The 22,612-nt window shown below is 38.6% G+C and overlaps 1 protein-coding gene across 1 annotated transcript in view; it reads right to left on the bottom strand.

Annotated features, from left to right (window-relative positions):
• The window catches only part of mctp2a (multiple C2 domains, transmembrane 2a), a 405,706-nt gene that overhangs the window by 276,483 nt on the left and 106,611 nt on the right, over positions 1 to 22,612 (bottom strand). The window contains exon 4 of the mRNA XM_039773287.1: positions 5,755 to 5,863. Within this exon, the coding sequence (XP_039629221.1) occupies positions 5,755 to 5,863 (109 nt within the window). The remainder of the gene's footprint in view (positions 1 to 5,754; positions 5,864 to 22,612) is intronic.

Genomic DNA, 22,612 nt, shown 5'->3' with positions numbered 1-22,612 from the left:
TGATCTTAAGACTGAACTAAGCAGCTAAATCTTAACATCAATCTAAACTGATAAAGGAAAAAATCCCCAGTTTCAGAAGAAGATTAATCCATTGATACTTTAGTAGATGGCTACTCTTCTACTACTACTACTCTATGCAATTACAGAAATCTTTAGAAATTTCTGAGTTGCAGTAACTCATAATCAAATAAAAAATTAACTACCTGTTATGTGCATCTGAAATGTGAAACTCATTTTACTTTGTCACAGAACTAGATAAGGAATTAACCATTACCATAATTTATTACTGAAAAAATTTTAGTAACCAGAAAAATCTTTTGACAAAACATTCCTAAGGACATCTTTCATACCAAGAGTCTTTATGCTCAAGTTTAAAAGGATTTGTTCCAAAAATAAATTAATTTTGCAAGAAGCATACAATAAACAATACCCACATCCAAACTTTAAAAGTAACAGGAACAAAACTGAGGAATTTGTGTTTGTTCTCCTTAACAAAAGTAAGTGGGACATTACACAGTGGGAAATTAAAAATAATGTATTTCTGCATGCATTGAAATAAATTTTACATTTTTAAAAGTAGTTTCTGGTATAAAGTTCACTATGATGTACATCTGCTGGTTTATTGAAATTAGCATGAGTGTGAAAAAGCATACCTGCATGGCCCTTAACTCAAAATCCATTGTACTCCTTTAAAACAGATCAGCAGACAACAGCTACCTGCAGCATAATTTATGTCCACAGCAGAATATGCAAAAAATCCGTAACAACCACAAGAGCACGAAAAACACACATATTTAAAAATGAATAACAAAAAAAATATTTTCAATGGCTCTTTAATTTACTTAACCAAATTTACTAGTTCACCCAGAAGTAGAGTATACTGAGGGTCCTTGAAAACACTGATATTACCTATAACAAAGTGTGATGTTATGGGTCCACAGCTCGTTGAGCAAAGGCCATTTTTAAATAAATAATCGACTCGTTCGCGGTTTAGCGAGGGGACATTGGGCCATAGCGAGCCGTGGGGCGATCCGTAGGGTATGGGCGTTTCTCACCGAGTGCACAGGTGAGGAACTGCCCACATTCGTGATTGTCCCATGGCTAATGCTGCAGCTGCTGTGGCCCGCGTCAATTTTAAAAAGCGCGAGGCGGCTGAGATCGAGAGATGGGAAAAATGGAGGAATGAGAAAAGAGAGGAGGAAAAGAGGACGGAGGTTACAGGGAGCGAGGAAGCATGCAGTGCAAGAGAGATGGAGAGGCGGTGTGTGCGTGTGATGAGCGCACGATCGAGGGCAACTGTAAGGAAGCTGGGGTGTTGGGCCTACACCCAGGCGATTGATTTGGATGTCGCTCCAGCTGAGCGATTATGTAGCAGGAGTGACCAAGGGAAGGCGACTGGCCGGAAGTCGGGAGACTTGGTGGTTGGAATCCCCAACGTGGGCGACCTGGCCGTTGGTGGAAACCAAGTTCTCCGAGGCTGGGATGAGTGCCATACCGGAGCCAGGGATCGGGAGGACTCCAGTCTCGAATGTGTGTTGTAGGAGGGCAGCTGCATAGAGAGTGTGGCTCCTCTGTTGCGAAGCCTGGACAGGGAGATGCAGGGGAGTCACATGTTAAAAGAAGCACCAAGCTTGTTTGTTGTTTTAAGACTGCTTCCTAAAGAAGATTTTAACCTCTCGTTTTAAAGGATTGTTTTTTCTATTTATTGATTTTAACCTCCATCTTTTATTGGATTATTTATTGAAGAAAGAACTGCACTATTTATTGGAACACTGTTTTGCTTTGATGGACAGTTTTAAATAAAAGCACTATTGCACTTTTTGCACCACCCCTTGCTCAATTGTTTATTTGCCTCCATTGACTAGCTCACTCGGTTTCATTATCGACGGTGTTGGGTTCAAGGGTTCCCAAATATCAAAGGGAGTGTGGAGCCAGAACCCACATCGTCACACAAAGCAACACACCTCAATCAAATGATGTCCTATTATACTGTACATAAACAAAATCAAATGATCATACAAAATTCTGGCATTATTCTTTTTGAATAAGATTATTTTTATTTACTTGCAAATAAGTAATTATGATGCAAAGCATTACCTGGTCCGTGGTGGTGTGAGATTTTTATTAAATACAGTGTGGTTTTTGTGAAAGCAAGTGGATGCCTGTTACTCTGCTGCAAAGCTATGAAACTGCAGGCTTTTCAGTGGGGGTGTGAGCCAATTACGTTTTACATACTTTTTAAATGCAATCTGCTCAGCTGTTACCCACTGATATTCTGAGGGTCTTTAGATGGAGTACCTATACCCAACAAGGTACAAAAGAAACCTAGGAAAAGAGCAAGGGGGAGTGAACAGAAACAAGAAAGATCTGGAGAAAGATGATCAAAAACAAGAGTAAAGTCAGGATTGTGGCACAGCCTGTACAGCAGCAAGAAGGTATGTGGAGCAGTGATGCTCTGGGGATTGGGCCAGTTCCTATTTTGCCAGGGCGACTAGACGCTCCTAGAGTTTCACATATGTCAAGGGACAGTGATGGGAGAGGAGAGCAGGGCTTGTGGGATTCTCGTGGATGCCGAGGGATGGCAGAGTAGATATGGTCAATAAAAAGGGTTCATCGCTTTTGCCGGAAGGCATCTTATGTGGCTGAAAAGACGTCAAAGCGTGAGCCGCTGAGGTACTAAAATTTATGGATGCACGAAGGCTCATGATTGGTTTTAACTGAGACAAACCCCGTGTTTTAATCTGTTTTGAACAGTTTTGGATTGTAAAAATAAATAAATACACACATATATACACACCAACCTTTCCTGATTTGAGTCCTCACTACACTTGCTCAACCTCAGTTTCTTGACTATCAATGGCCAAGGTTCAAGAGGATGCCAGCTACAGGCAACCTGAGCATCAAAGTAATTTGCAAGGGTTCTTTCTTATTCATTCCGTGGGAATGTCTGAAAATTCTATATAGTTCTGACTTTTAGATATTCACATATCCGCATATCTTAACTAAATGTGAACAATGAACATACACAATATGGGATTTTAAAGATAAGCCATAGACTCTACAGTTTATTTTTAAAATACCTGCTACATCTTATTAATTGACTAATCACAGATGATTTCCTAATTTTCACCCTGACAATTTGGATACATGACCACCTCAACTGATGGTGATGTCTACTTAAAATGTCTTTTGCATTTTAGTTGTAGATTTGTTTTCCAGCTCCTCAAAACCTGTTAGCTCAAAAACAGGGCACAACTTGTTAAAGGAATAAGCTATCCAAATTTTTTTTTTTTTAAAATGTTGTTTACCTCATATACTTTGCAGTGATGGCTGAAAAAAATTGAATCTATAGTTTTTATGCAGATTGGAAAGAAAAACATTTATGAAATAATCAAACCCAATGGTGACCATTGTTGTGCAACAGCAAATGAAGTGAAAAACGTCCATGGAAAAAGAAAGAAAGAAAAAATCTTGTATTACTCATGTTGCATAACCTACATGACAGTTATTATCTAGTCGCATGCTCAAATGTGCAAAACACAAACAATTTTTGTTAAAATATTGTTAAATGCATACTTCTGGAAAAATCAGCCTTCATCATAAACAGGAAACTCTTTCCCATGATATTTAATTTCATTCAATGGTCAAGAGTCAGTGAGTCATTTTCTAACCCACTTAGTCGTGAACAGGGTTGAGGGGTCTGCTAGAGCCAATCACAGCTAGCATAGGGCGCAATGCAAAAACAAACCCTGGACAGGGCACCAGTCTATCGCAGAGTAAATACATGCACATACCCACTCCCCAACCACACACTAGGGCCCTGTCTTCAATTTAAATGTGCAGTATTATGGGCACGGTTTCTTGTTCATGATGTGTGCAGACTTTTCCGGAAGTATGAACTTAACAATATTTTAGCAAAAAAAATGCTTGAGTTTCACATGTTTTGAGTATACGATTAATTAAATAACATATGGATTATGCAACACAAGTAAAATGAGATTTTCAATCTTTTTTTCCATGGACATTTTTTTTTAATCATGACGTATTGACTGTACGTGTTATGGAAACTGGCCCATATAGAATAAGTATCAAAGTGCACTTGCAAAGGGCTACCACCCAGCTCAGTGTTACTTCTCCATTTTGTGTTTGATGCGGCTAAGACAGGTTTCTAACTCCAAACTGAAAAAATAAATGTTTGATGTCATATGTTCCCCCCGAACAGAATCAGATTAGCATGTAGGATTTGTTTTGATTTAAATCAAAGCCTAAATTTAATATATTTGATGTGGACCAATAATTTCGCACATAATTAGTTCTCACTTTGCCTGTTGATAGATTAAATTAATGTAAAGTTACAGCTCCTACAAATGGTGTTTGGTTGGTATGGGGTTCTACCATGTAATAAAGTAAGCTCTTTATATGAGCCCCACAGAGATTCTTGGTGTTATTTTTGTGAATAGCCTTTACTGATTCTTCACAATTTTGTTCATATAAATAAAGTATTATAAATATTGTAAGCAGTAAATCCAGTTTTAAAAATTAAAAATAAGCTACTTTAAATTACCTGAGCCATTTCTTGAAACTTTAATTGTATTCCAATTTCACACAGAAAACCAAAAAGGAATATATCCATGGCAAATAATCTAATTATTTCTTCTAGTATAAAAAAATTCAAGTTTATAATAAGACACACCCATCCCTATTATTTAAAAAGGAAAACAAACAACTGAGCATTGAAGCATGTTTTACTATTCTAGTAGCTACCTAAGTGCCAATTTAAGGAAAGCGCTATTGGCCTTAACTTTAAAAATCAGTACTGAAGGCTAATTACTATAGCAAAGCTACTCTTATTATAGATGTTGCGGAAACGGCCAAGAATGTTTAAACACTTTTCAGCTATTTGTTTAGATTAAAAAAATAGGAACTGCTTACTTCTAAATTATTTTTCTTTTTGTATTTTTGTAAAACTTGACACTCTGCTATAACAGTCAGTGAGACATGCACAGTTATAAGGTTTTTCTTCCAGTCACTTGTTATCAACATTGACAGTCAGACCACCACAGAAACTGCACAATAATACTGTGGAACCACAGGCTGAGAAGGAAATTGTTCCTCAATCAACTTAGCTTTGACTTTACCTTTTACAAAGATTTACATTCTCCAGCTTCTTACACTGTTGTTTTTCCTCTTGCTTACTATGAATCAACATTATGTTATCATGCTATGGTTTAATCTGATTTCTCTTCCAACCAACAGTTTAATATTTTTCAATGCTACTGATGTTTAATTGCTAAACATATGTGTGAACAAATGTATGTAAACGTTTATCATGACTTCTGAAGCTTTGAAATTTGGAAAGTTATTGGATGCTGATTTCTGAGGTAAGCAAAATATAAATTAAATATCAGACCAGAAAAATAAATTGTACACTAGTATATATAAAACAGAAGTAAGTCAAATTATCATTTTTAGATTCATTTTAAGGTTAGAGAATTTGAAAAATTTCCCTGGTTACTGCGCAAGGAAAAGGTACACCAAACTGAGATAACTTTTCAAAGTCTTGCTGATATGGCTCTCACTTAATAAATATAAATACATAAATGCAACAGAACAAGTTCAACAGCTAAACCATCCTCCTGTTCTCAAAGAAAACAGAGACATAAAGGTTGACCCTCTTTGTGTGAAACAGCCTTGAATTCAGACCACCAGCTTATCCAATACTTTATTAAACATAAGATAATGAGCTCTACTCACCTGAGCGGTCTCTGATCACAAGATTTCTACCTTCCTTCAGATGAATTGAGAGCAGATAGGAAGGCTTTCTAGTGGGAATGGAAACAGACCCAGTTCTCTCTTCAATGGTCTGTGAAAGGAGATGTTGAGATAAATAAAAAAAAATCTGTTAAATCTTAGTCTAGTATTTAATTATTGATCTTTATTTCATAAGCCCATTTGCAGAGAACCATACAAAAGTACTTTAAGAATATTAAAAGAATGCAATTCCACATTCCTGGCAAAACTAACTGAGCTAGCATCAGGAAGTGGTTGGACTGCAACTCAAAAAATTGCCAGATCAATATATTTTCATTCTACTGGGCCTAGGCTCCAACTCTTTAAGTAATTATTATGAAATTGTACTATTGTTGTGCACCTGTAAAGCATTCTGGAATGGTGACGTTCATTGCTGAATAATCCAATATAACAGTGCTTACCAGTAAAGTTTTTTTTTTTTTAATTTGATTTGAGCTAGAACAGAATCATGTTGTAACTTAAAAAAAAATAGTAGCAGTTTTACCTGCATACACTTTAACTAAATATAAACGCTCCTCCCCACCAATTCAAACCATTTAAATTTTACTAACCTAAAGAGATTTGGTTTGTCAGCAGGTTTTTCAAAGAGACTGTGACACAATATTAAAAACATATCACAAAGAACACAGCCAACAAACAAAAACTTAGTATAAAAAATATAATATACAGTAGCAGGTAAACCATTTGATCAAACATAGTACATGTACAAATAACATGACACATGAATGAAGCAAATGATAAATGTTCTTCCTATGATTTAAACATATGAAATATGTTTAAATTTTAATGAACTTAAAAAGGGCCTGACATTTACGTTATCAACAATACCATGGCCATGACAAAATTTGTGTTGGTATTTTATTGCCCTTTTGATTATTTCTTAAAATATTTTTTCATATTTTATGCAATTTCTGTTAGGTTTCTTTATTATTGGGGTGGAAGTAACGAATCACAACTACTCACGTGACTGTATTTAAGTATTTTATTTCAGGTACTTATACTTTTATGAGTATATTTTTAAGTATGTAATTTTACTTGTACTTAAGTACAAATTAAAGTAAGGAATCTAATTCACTACTTTTAAAATCACAATTTGTTCCCAAGTATGCCAACAATTTGAATTAATATTCAAACTTTTGACCGGCATTTTGGTAGCCAATAAAGGTATCCGATGGCAAACGGACCAATGAACCCTTTTATTTAGATTGGAAAAAAGCACCCGGCCCCACTGCAGCAGGTTTTGATCAAAGCTGTACAGTGAAGGAGCTTGGTGTAATTTAAGGACTGAAGGTTTAGAGAAACAAACTTCATGGAGGACATCAATATTCAAAACAGTGTAAATGACCAAGAAATACCAGCCACACCTGGAGGAGCTGTTCACGTACAGAAGGAGTAAAGAAGACAGCGAGCTAATGCGGTGCAAACTTTGTTTGCCATCTGCGGTGATTTCGGCATACAAGACTTCAGCCTCTAATCTCCAAAAACATTTTATGATAAGAAAACTTACAGCGATATTTTTGTGATATTGTTTTCAGTTTTTGTGATATTGTTTTCATTTTTTTTAATATGTCTAGGGTAACTAGCTTGGCTAAGTCTACTTGAAGCCAACAAATGTTATCTGTTAGCCTGCAATTTACTGAGCTAGCTAACCTGTGTGCACGCTTGCACACATGCATAATTTATATTAAGAAATACTATTACAAAATATTAGGCGAACCACTTTCATTTCCTTAGGTTATATCAGTAACATCAGTCACATGGGAGTCTGTTGAACCAACACCATCAATAGTTATGACTGAGATGAGCTGAGAAATCTCATTGAAGCCAGGGGATGGTGGAAAGTGCTTTTGTTAAAAACAGTCAAAAGTAAAACCAAAAGTGTCCATTGTGCAGTGTTCAGAAAAATACAGTACCCAAATAAATAGCAAATCCACAAAACCAGTTAAATGTGGGGATAAAATCCATAATAAATAAATCCTTTGAAATAGAGGTTAAAATGCAGTTGCTCTCCTCACCCGATCGCAGCACACCACCTTCTGTCTCCACAGCTCATCCTTTACGGGCATTGTTGGCTGAGCCTTTGCAGCACAAACTGCTTTCTGCCAACTCCTGTCTTGGCTGCCGCCACACTGCGTAGCCAGACCGTCCAAGGTCGGCACACCTCCTGTCTTCCTTCACGCTCACTCAGTCGCTCCTCAGATCCATTGGGAGGTCTTTTTGCTCACCCCATTCTACACGCTTATTCAGTGGGATGAACCAGCCCCTAGATCGCCTCAGCCAGCGCTCCCTAACGGAGCCCCAGCTCGTGCTGCCTTCACCTAGTTGGTGTCTGTATCGTCTACCATGATTGCCTTTTACCTTCTTTAACCTCCTTGTGTTCTATCTTTTCTTTTTTGCTTCCTCCTATCCTGCCGGCCCATAAATATACATCTCCGTGGGCGCAACGCCTTATTTGTACCCCACAGTAAGCCGATGAAGCAATAGAGAATGATTGGGTGCGACTCGCTCCAATCACCTCATCAACTCCCCGTGGTCGTGCAATCACGTTTTGAAGTAATAGTATTATTACTGGAAGCTGCACTATTATTTATTTTATTGTTATTATTTATTAGTTTAAATATTATGCAGTTTAACAATGGTAAAGTTGTTTAAAAAGTCACTTTAACGTGTCAATGGACAGAGACTGTTAACATTAACAGAAAGTGTAGTTGGTTTACAAAAAGTATTTACTATTTATTCCTTTTCTAAGACATGTTCAGTGCAATACAACTTTTGACAAGCACCTCTGGATATTTTACTAAGACTAAGTGCCTCTTTGAATGCTTGACAATATGTTGTCAAAATTTTAGTTTAAGTTGTTTGCAAAATTTGTTCAATAAAAAGGTTCTATATTTTGACTGCAACTGTCATACAATGTGATTCCTTCTCTTCATTAGTGCCACCTCCTTGAAAACTATCACTTTATGGGGCCATGCATACCCGTATTAATACTTGTGTGCACATTAAAATGTTTTTTTGTACAATGTACAATTCTCATGACAGTGGAATAGGTTATTCTTAGCCAGTCTACTGCAGTAATTGCAGTGGAAAATGTGGTTAACATCCACTCATGCATGGGGAAAAAATATTGTCGAATACAGTGAAACAGGTACAATTTTGAAAAATACTGTGATATAGAATTTTGGTCATACCGCCCAGCACTAGGGCTACCCGTCTCACCTTTAAAGACATGCCCACATAATACTAATCCCACAAAATATGGGGCAAAAAAAAAAAAAAAAATCCACATATTTTGCATGTAGTATTTATGTAAAAATTGCCTCTTATTTTTTAATATTCATGCACACTGAGGCCCAATACACAGTATTTGACAGTGTTGGAATTGCATAATTGGGTTTGAATGGATAAATTTAATTTTCCCCTTTCCCTAAAATATAAAAATGGGCATATGGTTGGTTTCTAATGATTAAACAAATGTACCACACATCATTCTAAACAATCAAAGATTAACTTAAATAATTACCCTAGGTGAATTTTTTTTTTTTAATGTTTCTTCTTTGGTGTTAAAAGTAGCGATGTCAGGATGTGATGTTTAGAGTAATAATTTATATTTTCCTTTGTATAATTCCTCTGTGATCTTTCCAAAGGAAACACCCATCAAAGATTGATCAGTACCATGTTGAGACATCAGCTAGTCACCAAAAGAAGACCACAGCCACATCAAGCAAGCTCACAGTAAGTAAGGAAGCCAAGTTACTAGATGTGATGTTGGGAGCTGCACACAAACATGTCCCTCAAGCAACTGATGAAAAGCTTATATTCAATTTCATATGTGAAGGTCTACAGCCATTTGTAGTGGTTGAACAGCCTGCTTTCAAAGAATTAATTACCACATTACAACCTCAAGCCAAAGTCATCTCCAGGTCCACTGTTCTTACCAGAATCTGTGATGCTGCTGATGACATTAAGACAACTATAATTGCAGAACTGGGTAAAACCAAATTTATTGCAACCAACTTGTTGGTCAGTTCATCACAAAAGTTACTTTGGTGTCACTTGCCACTGGATAGAGGAAGAGTTCTTAGAAAGAAGATCTGCAACACTAGCGTGCAAAAGATTGAGAGGGTCTCACACATTTGACGTGATCGATAGTGCTCTTGATGATGTCTATTGCCAATACAAGAGTAGAGACAACGTTGGAAGGACAACACCTGATTGTGGATCCAACTTTATCAAAGCTTTCCATGTGTTTGGGGCACAGAATGATGCAGAGGTAGATGAGGATGAAGTAGACTTGGATGCTCTTAATCTGAGTGATCACGCTAAATATCATGATACAAGTGTAATCCTTGATGAAGATTTTGGTATGGAATATCAACTAACCCGACAACAACAATGTGCATGTCACCTGTTAAATCTTGTGGTAACAGCAGATGCTGCTCTTGCAGAGTGCATGAATGACACCTACAAAAGGCTTTTCCATGCAGCCTTTGCAAAATGCCAGGGCATTTGGAACACAATTGGGTGAACTATTTTGGCTAGTGATGTGGTAAAGGACAAGTGTGGGCTACAGCTCATTCATCCCAGCGCAAAATGGTAGAATTCAACCTATCTTGCCATTGAAAGAATAATATGCATCATTGACAAGAACGGGGAAGATGCCATGAGGAGTGTATGTAACAAATTCAAGGTGAAAATGTGAGTAATATTAAATACCATGTATGCAGTCTCTCCCTGTTAAAGTCATGATTGACTTAGTTGTTTATGTTATACACGTTTTATCTTCTAAATAAATTGGAGTATAGTACCACCATGAAGCTGCTGGTAAAAGCTTCAAACATTCTCCAATCAGAGTCCAGTGCCTACATGGGATGGCTGCTGCCAGTAATCCACCAACTTCTATTGAAACAGAACAGGCTGGAGACATCAGGAAAGACCTGCATGCCATTTAATCAAAGCCCTGCAAAATGGTCTGCAGAAGCACTTTGGACAGATGTTGGATGATCCAGACCTGGCTGCTGCTGCAGTCCTTTTACCCAAGTTCAAGACTTCCTGGACTGACAGAGCAGATGTCATAGAGGCAAGTAAATTCAAATATATATATATATCTCTGAGTGTTGCTATGGCTGCACACTGGTGTAAGTGTGTATATGTTGTTATATCTCAAGTCATGACAAGCCTAAAAGGTTGTTACCGAGTTCCTCAAAATATTAAAGTATCATTTGTTGTAATTTAGCTCATTTAACTGTGGATATTTAAAAATATTCACTGAAATTAAAGTAATTGTTTTCCAATTACAGCTTCAACATACCTGAAACAACATCTTTAAACAACAGAGCATGAGAGTGAGCACCAACAAAGAGAGTCATCTGATGACGACGATTTCTTCTCCAGAACGTTGCAAAGAACCGTTGAGCTTGATGGTTACCTTATGTGTGCCTCGGACAACATGGAGTTGCTTCACTCCTTCCCAGCCATCACGAAGATGTCTGTTAAGCTAAACACAGCTCTGCCTGCATCAGCTGCATGCAAATGGTTTTTTAATTGTGCTCTATACTATTTACACCCAAATGATGCCGGACAGACTGTGAACTTTAAAAATCAGCTTTTGCTGTAACTTAACAAAAGGTTCAGAAAGTGAACTGTCCAAGACATGTTTATATGTTCAAGGCTTTAAGGCCCTTGCCCAGCCGTTTGTTTGCAGTGCTGTGGGAAAAGTTCATACTACAGGCAAAACTTCTGTGTAATGTTTATTTGTTTAGAACACAAATTTCCTGAATTTGATTCATTCATATACTTCATCAGTAATGTAGAAATGTGTGAAGTAGCTGTTTTCTACATGGTTCTCCGATTTGATTCAGTGGTTATAGATAATTCATTAAATATCAATGGCTAAAAAGTAACTAGTAGTCCGAGTAGTTTTTGAGAGGAGTACTTTTACTTAAGTACTTTAACACTAGTATTTTTACTTGTAATTGAGTATTATTTCAGCAATTTACAGTACCTGTACTTAAGTACACTTAAGTTTCACTATTCTTTCCACCACTGTTTATTATTTACTATGTGCTTTGTCTTAAAGTGTTTTTTCTTTCCTTGTGTTTTGTGGGTGTAACCCCAACAGATAGGGCCACTTTTTCACTGCTGAATAATTCTATATTTCACCTTTCCCATGCTTAGATTGACTTTTTAGGCAAGTGTCTTTTGCCCTCATAATTTTTGTTGAATAAAAAATAAATTCTCAAATTATAAAGGTTTTTATTTGGAATTCCTCCCTCTTATATGGCACTTTATATTTTACTGGAACATTTATAACATTTTTGAACTTTTCAAACCAGCTCTCCAGCTCTTTGCATGCTGTAGCCTGCCTGTGGAGTTTGGGGGCTGGCTGTTTAGTAGTGAGGCTGGCAGGTTGGTGAAGGTCATGGCCGGTTTTGTAGGACTTTTACTAGTCATGCCATGTTTGTGACACCTATTCATAACATTTTCTGAGGTATATAAGATGAGCCTAAACACTAAAAGGTTTAAACTTACTGCACCACATTTTTTAATGAATGCAACAAATATAAAATAATTTGGAATACCGATGTAGACTCTCATGTAATAACAAGTTCAAAAGAGGGAACTTCCCATATGGGTCTGGGAGCAAGGAATGAGGTTATCTACAGATATAGTGTTGAATGATTCATACAATTACCTTTTTAAGAAATGGAAAACTTCACATCAATCACACTTCATGTAAGGTGCAATAAACTCACCCATTAGATATAAAATGATAAACAAATCCAATTAACAAAAGCATTAACCCAGTTTTTGTTTTGGTACTTGATGCTGAAGTCATCTAGAACCTTTCTTTAACCATTAATTTTAAAAATATGTCATGTTAAGATAACTTTCTTACCAGGGCTAAAAAATGCCACATGTAGATTTAATTGACACTTCTGCTGGGCGCCTGTTGCAACATTTAAAGCAAACAGAGCTACAATGTTAGCTTTTGTACTGTATAACGCTCTGATGTAAATGCTACACAGGGCATACTCCCACTTGAACAAAGCCCGCACCACAGACAAGATAATGTTCTTTGATTTTCTAGTGCCTTTAACACCATTTTGCCGCATTGATTACGGAAATGTTCAAGGCTTTGAATCTTGATGCTCCCATATCTCCTGGATTATGGACTACCTGACCAATAGACAGCAGTTTGGGAGGCTGAGGGACTGTGTTTAAGAAATGGCGGCATGGAATGCTGGAGCACCTCAGGAAACTGCCCTGTCTCCCTTCCTGTTTACCATCTACACAACAGACTTCCAGCTCAATATCAGCACTTGCCACCTATATAAAGGTTCAGATAACTCCTCCATCATATGTATGAATAATGGAGAAGAGTCAGAGTACAGGAATATTGTTGAGGACTTCATCATACGGTGCAGGGAGAACTACCTGCAACTCAACTTCAGCAAAACAAAACAGCTGTTGGTCGACTTCCTGACTGGCAAGCAGCCTCTGAGACCAATTACCATCCGGAAGAGGACGTGGAAGTGGTGCAGAGCTATAAGTGCCTGAGGGTTCACAAAAACAGCAAACTGGACTTGTCTGACAATACAGTGGTACTACACAGGATGGGCAAGGGTAGACTGCACTTCCTAAGGAGACTCGGGTCTTTTGATGTATGCAGCAAGCTGTTGGAAATGTTCTACCAGTCTATAGTAACCACTGTGTTATTCTATGCTGCAGTATCCTGGAGAAGCAAACTGAGCATAATGTCTGAAGAAACTTATCAAGAAAGACTGCGCCATCACAGGGCTAACCATGGACCATATTGGAAGCTGTGCTAAGAAGCACATCTGGCCATCTTTCCTGCACAGTTCTATCAGGCAATTCAATGCTTCCTCATGACATACTCCAAGTTCATTTTGATATTTCTATACAATATTCATGTACTGCCTTAATTATTTGTCCTGTGAGTCTGTGTCCTTGTTTTTTATGTTTCAGATGCAATATGCATCAAAATCTCCCCCTGGGATTATTAAATTTATCTAATTTAATCTAATAATACAGTCATATAATAACTTCACATTAATGTAGTAACTTGACATAAATTTGAATATAACAAGTAGTTATATTATAGCAAGTTCAGACATATCTAAGCTTTGCATATGTTACACACATAAACAGTCAGGAGGTAAGATGCGTTAAAAAGCACTGTTTAGATAAATGCTATAAAAATGTGCACGTAGTCTGGCTTATTTTAGTTATCCCCAGTGTTAAAGCTCTAATTACCGTAGATCCCGGAATACAAGCCGACCCGGTATACTAGCCGACCCCCTTCTCTACCTACTAAATTACATGTATTTGCCGATGACCGGTATTTAAGCCAACCCCCTTCTCCAAGCAAAAGTTTCTAAATTTCCTTAAAAGTGTCTCTTCGGGTATATTTATAATGTTTATCGGCGAGAATTTGAGACTGCCGGCATTTTTGATGGAAACCAGGAAGTGATTGCGGAGAAGTTTGGTAAAATTAAACCTTTGTGTTGAAACTATATATGCAAATACGGTACATCGGCGGATGGATTTCCGGAGACTTGTTAGAAATTTGATTAACTTAAATACGCAATACAGTGGACCCTTGACTTACGAACTTAATTCGTTCGCAAAGGCTAACCCATAATGCGTTCCGATCCTCCCACTGCAACACTTACTTAACCTTTTCATAATAAAAAAGGGTTGTAAATTGTGCATAATTTACCAAAACACCAATAATTTTTCTAATGTACTAACCAAAAAGTTATAAAAAGTGCCTAGCCTACTTCGATTAAGCTAGGAGCATGGCAGCCTGCATGGTCGCAGTGGCTCAGGGCTCTCCTTTTCAGTGCACTTTTTTGTTGTTTTTGTACTTTTTTTTTTGTCCTTGTTTGTGTACGATCGGTTCGGCGAACATGCGCTACACCATTCAGAACCTTATAGACATCGGTGTCCAGAGCCAGACATCTGTTTTGAGTGTTTTTCATCACACGCACAACATCCCAGACAACATAGCGAGACCAGCGGGCTCTCCGCGGATTGTTGTCGGGTCTAGGAGACGACACAGACGGAGAAGGGAAAGAAAGCAGAAGCGGGGCCGCAGATACGCCGTTATGCTAAGGCTAAAAAACAACCATACAAGCCCTATACAGAACTTTTTTCTGCACTGAAGGAGCTGTTTTTAATCTCATTGTAGATGTGTATAGTGACAATAAAAGGCATTCTATTCTAGAAACAACAATTTCATACTGTACTCACCATTTAATTTGACATCTTTGGGCTGCAGGAAGGGAGGAGGAGGAGATATTTCCTCACAATGTCCATCTTCGTTTCGATTGTGATCGCTTTCTTTACCTTCTCTTCCTTCCTTAGCAATTATGTGTCTTGCTTGCATGGTCTTAATGAATTATATATATAGGTAAATCACTACAATGACGGAAATTACATCCACAAACACATGTATCTGGGCTCCGACTGACACTACTAACGCTCCCGGTTGTTTGTTTACAATCGCGCAAGAGGATACACGTGATTGCATCCGTTTCGTAACGCAAGATGTTGATCATAAATCAAAACAAAAAATTTTATTTTAAACTTCCCGATAATTTATTATAAATTTTATTAATAAAATCAACAACTAAAACACTTTTTTGAATAAATTCTTTATTTAATTTAAAGTACCGGCATGCAAAGTTACTTCTTCATCTGAAAGATGGCTCTGTGCTTTCATCATTATTTACTTCTGTATTCATCGGCAAAACCGGCATTGCGCTGGAAATCTTAAATCTGAAACGATACTCGTTGTATAAACCGACCCCCAAACTCCAAGCCAAAAATCTAGGACGAAATTCTCGGCTTATATAACGGGATCTACGGTACTATATTATTCTTTACCACTTCATAATGAAGATTCAGGGAAAGAAAAATATATTCAAAATGGTCTAAAGTTCTTCTCCCACCTTAATCCAGTTGACTCAATGCTAAAATTAATAAATCATTTAAAATATTTACTGCAAAGTAGTCATGACTTTTATAATCAACACTCAAAACAATATATAAAACTCCACATCTTCAAGGTGAAATGTACATAAAATATTTGATTGTTTATTTAGGACACAGTGATGAAAACAACCTCTGTCATAAATGGTTAAATAAATATTACCCATTTTGGGGCAAGCCATATATAAATTACATAAAAACTTTCCATATTTGTTTTGAATACTATGACTGTAATAATGTAATATGATAAATGGGCACACCTACCTAATATACAGTATAGCTAGATGTACTGTACATACATACTGTACACATAAGGTCAGCTCAAGTTGGGGAGCATGCACTGGCACAGCACATTGCCACACCCACCACACAACAAAACACCTCAGGATCCTGGTTGCTATGCGGTCCAGTTCCACCCTCTGGAAATGACCATCTATCTGCCACAGCCAGGTGATATATGGGTGTCCCCTTGGCCTGCTCCTCAACAATGAGGATCCTGCAAGCTGAATCACCCTCAGGGAATTGCACTACATGGCTATAATGCTGCAACCATCTGCACTGTAAGGTAGTGTCAATGTGCCTTATTTGGGACTTCTAGCAAGAGGTCATTAAAGGCCAGGATCTTGGTTTTTATCCAGAACACTCGCAAGCCCAGACACTCAGACTCCTCACTCAGTCTCTCAAGAGACCCGATCAGAGTCTCCATTGACTCCATGAAGATTAAAGCATTGTCGGCAAAGTCAAGATCAGTGAATCTTTCTTCACCAACAGAAGCCCCATAGCCACTGGACCACAGGATGCTGCCCAACACCGAGTCCATGCAAGCACTGAATAGAGTAGGAGCAAGAACACATCCCTGACGAACCCCAGAATCAACTGAGAAAAACATAGAGGTTCTGCCTCCACTCTACACAGCACTCACAATACCATTGTACAGGCTGGACAGGTTATTAAGCATCTTTGGAAGGGATCCCACAAAGTCTCAGGATGTCTAACAGGGCAGCTTGATCAACTAGGTCGAAAGATTTATGAAAATTGACAAAGGCTACAAAGAAACTCTGTTGATTTTTGCGTTTGTACTCCATGAGAATCCTCAGTGCCAGAATGCAGTCGATGGTAGACCTCTTAAGTGTAAAACCAGACTGCTGGTTGCACGTGATCATGGATCCTATTGAGGAGAACCCTAGCAAGGACCGTACCTTAGCAGTGTTATCCCCTGTAGTTGCCGCAATTCAGACAATCACCCTAACCTTTCCAGATAGGGATGACAAGTCATATTTTCCAATCAGTTGTGATGATGCCCATCTCCCAAATGGAAGCAAAGATTGCTTCCAATGAAAGGAGGACAGCCTTGCTGCCAGCCTGAAAAAGTTCACCCTGGATATCACAGATCCCTGCAGCCTTCCCTACCCTCAGTTAATTCACCACTTGTGCAATTTCAGTGAGACTGGCTGCTTCACAGTTAAATGGAGGATCAGCCTGAAGGACAGATGTCCAACGTCCTAGCCGGAGGATCAATTTTAAACAGCTGCTCAAAGTAGCAAACACACTGGGTCACAATTGCAGCGTCATCACTAAGGACAGTTCTATCACCTGCCCTGACTGCAAACTCTCCGAGAGACAGATTCAGATGTGCGCAATGCTTCAGTTCTTCTGTAACCAGGATGTAGGTAACAAGACCATAGATGGTGCATCATTTGCTCAATGATTCCTCTAACAAACACCTCCTTTTCTGCCATCAGAGCCCTCACAACCATCCTCAGTTCACAACACAGACTGGAGTTGCCATCAAGCCATGCACTTCGACTTATCTCAATAATATCCAAGGTGCTCTGCAAGATGAAATGCCTCCTTTAGGGACCACCATCAACACCAACACAACCCTCAGAAACCTTCAGGTTCAGAAGGTCTCCCACATCACATTAGAATCAGCAGTCGCACCCAAGTCTGCATGTGCCTCAAACAAACTGGGTGCAAACTCATTAGAAACACCCTCATTCTCCTAGTAGGTGGTAGTCTGCTGGACCTAAGCTGGATCTTCAGAGTAGCAACAACAAGTATGTGGTCAGATTTCATAAATCTCAGTAATTCATAAACTTCAGTAAACCTTGCAGTTCTGCAGGAGCCCCCAGCGTCTGCCCACGAAGATATGATCAATCTTCTTCGCTGCACCACCAGCATTGGTATACCAAGTCCAACAATGCAGCTCAGGGTGCTGGAACCACGATCCAGCGATCCACATCCCCAGACCTTTTGCAAAGTCAAGGAACATACAGCCACTTTTTCTCCATGGTTGCCAGACCCTTGGGGACAGAGACAATCCTCAAAGCCAGCCCTATGAATGCCACTGGTTGCATTGAAGTCACCTATGACCAAAGGGGTGTCATCTTGCAGGCAAGCATCAACCATCGAGTATAGCTGTGAATAAAATGTCTCCCTTACAAAGACATCACTCACTGTGGCCAGGGCATACATTGAGACAACGGACAAGGTAACCAGAGAGTGCCTTAATCAGAGTCTCATCATACTCTCGTTGAAAGGAGTAACATCGGACACTATCGGAAGCAGCGAATCCACTACAGCAACAGCTGAGCGCAGACAAACTTTCTTGGGGCATACTGCCAATCACCTACCTCCTTTCCTCACAATACAAGCTCCTCACTGTCCTGCTTTCCTCTCCTTTCTTAACCTCCGTCCATTCTTCCTTTCTTTTTGTTGATCCGTTCTCCTCTTGGGCATGCAGGCTCCCTATATACTGGCCAATTGGATGCAGGTGTTGTCCTCCACCTACTTTGTGGTGTGAATGGGCTATATGACTGATCTGATTGCATTTGCATGTGAATGAGCGATCAGCCAAGCACCCCAGTCAACACCAGAGTGGTGCCGGCATTAGCGCACCCACACAAATTCAAGGGCAGCTTGTTCTGGGACCCAATCGTTTATTAAAAAAAAAAAATCACACTTTGCCACGGACCTCTTTTTACACAGGCACAAACACATCATTATCCTCTCAATAGACCATACATCATACAAGAAACAATCCTTTGTACATAGGCTGGTTTGCAAATGCCTTTACTGCAGTTCTTTTTCTGACAGATAAATTGGACATTTGATAACTTCCAATAATTTAGGGGAATCTTAATATTCTTACACCTAAATCTATTTAAAAGTTAATGTGTGCTATTTCCATGTGCAGTATGTGACACAGAACAGATAAAATACTCAATATAAATACATATTTAAACAGTGTCTTGTAGTGGCAGGCCATTGTACCATTTTCATTTATATCTGGCAAATGCTGAATAACTCATTAACCCAACATACTCATCACCGGGATGCAATAAAACAGTGATGAAGAAAATCCACAAAGACTCACAGGAAATATAATTCCACACATTGATTGACCAGGCTAGGAAGATGTGACACAAGAGTGTCCACAGGGAATACTGTGAGACACAACAGCGTTTTGGAAGCAAGAATTGTGGATTAAAAAAATACACAAAACTCATAGCTGATTGCGCCATTTTAACACTCATGCACTCTCTAAATCTTGGAAGAGGTTTGACTGAAGTGCTGCTTCCTATATTGAGGAAAAACACACAGAAGCAGATTAGCTATTTTTGCCAAATCTTCTGAGCCTCTGAGTATGATTAGCACACCCTTAAAATCCAGTCGGTGGTGTTGTAGGAGGTAGGTCTGGGAGGTCCACCATTTTTAGCAGCCAATGTGTATTTTTTTTGTCATTTTATTTCAACAGCTAACATGATTATGAACAAATCATTAACATATACAATTCAAATCTGCAAGTGAACATACAGCAGTATGTTTTGCTTTTGTGTATACGGTATGATAAAGTAATGCTGCAGCAGCAGAAAGCCTGAATAAACCAGCTTTGTTGTATGCTTACTTGAAGGTTTTGAAATGTATATTCTGTGGATTTCCTCAAGTGGACTAGTATCTGGTCCAGAGCTGGTTCCTGGGTTGTTCCTGTAAAGATAGGCCCCACATCACCTACAACCCTGAAATTGATTAATCTGATTTGATGATATTGTGCTAAACCTAAACCTCTTCGACCATATCAATACCTATTTAAAAAATAATAGTTTTTTTTCCATATTAACTGGCTGTTAATTTTTGCAGTTGACAGAGTTAGGTAAGAAATAAACTACATTGGACTACCTTTAACTCCAACTAGTATTTTCGTCCAGCTTGCTCAGAATACTGATTTCCAATACCTTATCATTACCAATCACTACACCCATCAATAACAGAGCAATGAACTGGTTTTGTTGCTCTGACCTGAAGTGTTAAATTATGTATGTTTTATGGGAAAAAAACATTGCTATAATGTGTTTTCAAGATGCATCGTACAAAATCCTATGTTTAAGATAATGAAAACACACAGATCATAGCAACATTATCTTCTCAAACCTGAAAATGGCCCGAAGCCAATTCTTGTACCATGAAGCAAAAGACAGTAGTCTAGACCAGCAAGGGGGGCAGTGTATCACAAAGTCCACACACCTGCACAAAGTAAGGTGGCATCATTTGAGCACTAAGAGAATTAGAATTAAGCAAGTATGCATGTCTTTGGGAAGAAAGCCCATATGCATACGAGAAAGAGAGTCTGTAAACTGTGTGAAGATAATGAGGACCATGAAAAAGTACACTTTAAAAAAAAAAGAAGACACCAATGACTTAAGCGGATATGTAGCAATGAGGAAAGACGTAGCACGAAGCAAATGAATTTCTGAGGGTAGGTTTGACACAATGATACCCAAACTATCATAGTCAATTTATTTTATTAGCTTACTGTAGAGCACAATGCTGATATTAAGTTCAATAATCCTGAATAACTACAGAATAGATGACTGAGAAGGTGGTACGAATTGGGACACCTTGTTAAATTTTTTATTGCTTTAAATATTTATTTTTTTTGCTATGCTATTGTAGTTTCTTGCAAGTCTTAAACCTCAGGGATATGCAATAATACATATGGCAGTTGTTACCGCTGCACCAGCCAAGCGGGCATATCTAATTTGTACCCTAAGCCAACTTCTTTTTCTTTGGTTATATTTTTGAATAAAAGCACACCTGTTTTGTTATATTTGTACCTTTTGTGAAAGTGTTTATTTGATAATTGTACTTCAGTTTTCACACATTATACTCTTCATGTCTACATTTTGTCAATCTATACTAATAAAAGGCAAAACCCTCACTGACTCACTCATTCACCACTAATTCTCCAACTTCCCGTGTAGGTAGAAGGCTGAAATTTAGCAGGCTCATTCCTTAAAGCTGACTTACAAAAGTTGGGCAGGTTTCATTTCGAAATTCTACGCGTAATGGTCATAACTGGAACCTATTTTGTCGCCCATATACTGTAATAGACTGCTTCTCGGTGGCCGTGGGAGGCGGAGTTGTGTCTCGCATCATCACGCCTCCCACGTAATCACGTGAACTGACTGTGACCGCAGTACGTAGAGAACAAGGCAGATCTCCAAAGAGCGCTGAAGAAAAGATGCTTTACACAATTGAGAAGGCAGAAAAAGAATATCAAGCGAGTGACGCTTACAAGCATATTCATAAGTGCAGCTACTGCGGAAACAAAGCACGGTGTAAACTGTAAGTTTAAGTCTGTAGACACGCTCCTTAAATTAAGTTCATAGACAGGCTGCCGCTGGCGTTTGTCATGCCATGACTAGCACGATATTTGTGGGATACAAGTTTAATGAGAGGACGCAGGGTATAAAAGAGAGTTTTGATCACTTTCTAAGTTAAAATTGCTGGTGAAGGACTGTGCTTATGCAAATTTCGAGAGACTGTGTTTGTGGGGGGGATTGACAGTTAAGGCGGGGGGGGAAGTTACGTCAGCATCTCCCCTCCCTTTCACTTCATTTCGCTCTGAGCTCAGCGCCGCAGCAAACACGGTCTTGCGGAAGCAACTTTATGAGGCTGCCACCAAATACTCACAAAAAAATCCATAAGTTAATACACACGCTGTCTCTAGGGCTTCTCCATACTCTGAATCCTCGAGGCACTACTGAGCATAATCTAATTTTGAGGGTTGGGACACCAATAATATTACTGAAAACCTTACAGCCACTGAGACTTTGTAACGGCACGAGACTTCAGGTCACGTGTCTGCAAAATAACCTAATTGAGGCAACTATTTTTACTGGCAGTTGCTCAGGGGAGAGAGTTTGTATTCCTCGCATCCCCGTTACACCCTCTGATCTCCCATTTCAATTCAAATGCCTCCAATTTCCAGTAAGGCTCTGCTTCGCGATGACAATTGATACATCTCAGGGACAGACCCTACAAAAGGTTACATTGACAATCATGTTACGTTATTTTTAAAATGTTTCCTTTTCTTAGCACAAGCACAGCTGAGAAGCTTTGAGGCATGTGCTCCATAACGCGTTAAAAAAATAATGCATTTAATCACACTTTGCATTCCAAGCAAAGGGGAACTTTTGTCAATGCATGATTTCCTGGTACATCGATTACACTGATGCACACATCAGAGCTACAAAAATGTAAGAGTCTGAAGAAAGCGCATTGTTAGGACTGATCGGAGGCAAATTTCATTTCGAAAGACTACCTGACGGAAGCCTTGATAAAAGTGTGGTTTTGTGCAAACTGTGCAAAAAGGAGTTTGCATACCACCGACGCACTTCAACCTTACGGTACCATCTAAATGCAAAACATGTTACAGTGAGCACAGAAACTATGTATGATGTTAGCACTACCAGTATGAGATCGAGTACCAACAAAAGGTGTC

This window comes from Polypterus senegalus, chromosome 12 (genome assembly GCF_016835505.1).
Source record: "Polypterus senegalus isolate Bchr_013 chromosome 12, ASM1683550v1, whole genome shotgun sequence".
In the NCBI taxonomy this organism is placed as follows: Eukaryota; Metazoa; Chordata; class Cladistia; order Polypteriformes; family Polypteridae; genus Polypterus; species Polypterus senegalus.
This window is presented reverse-complemented; position numbering and strand designations above follow the sequence as displayed.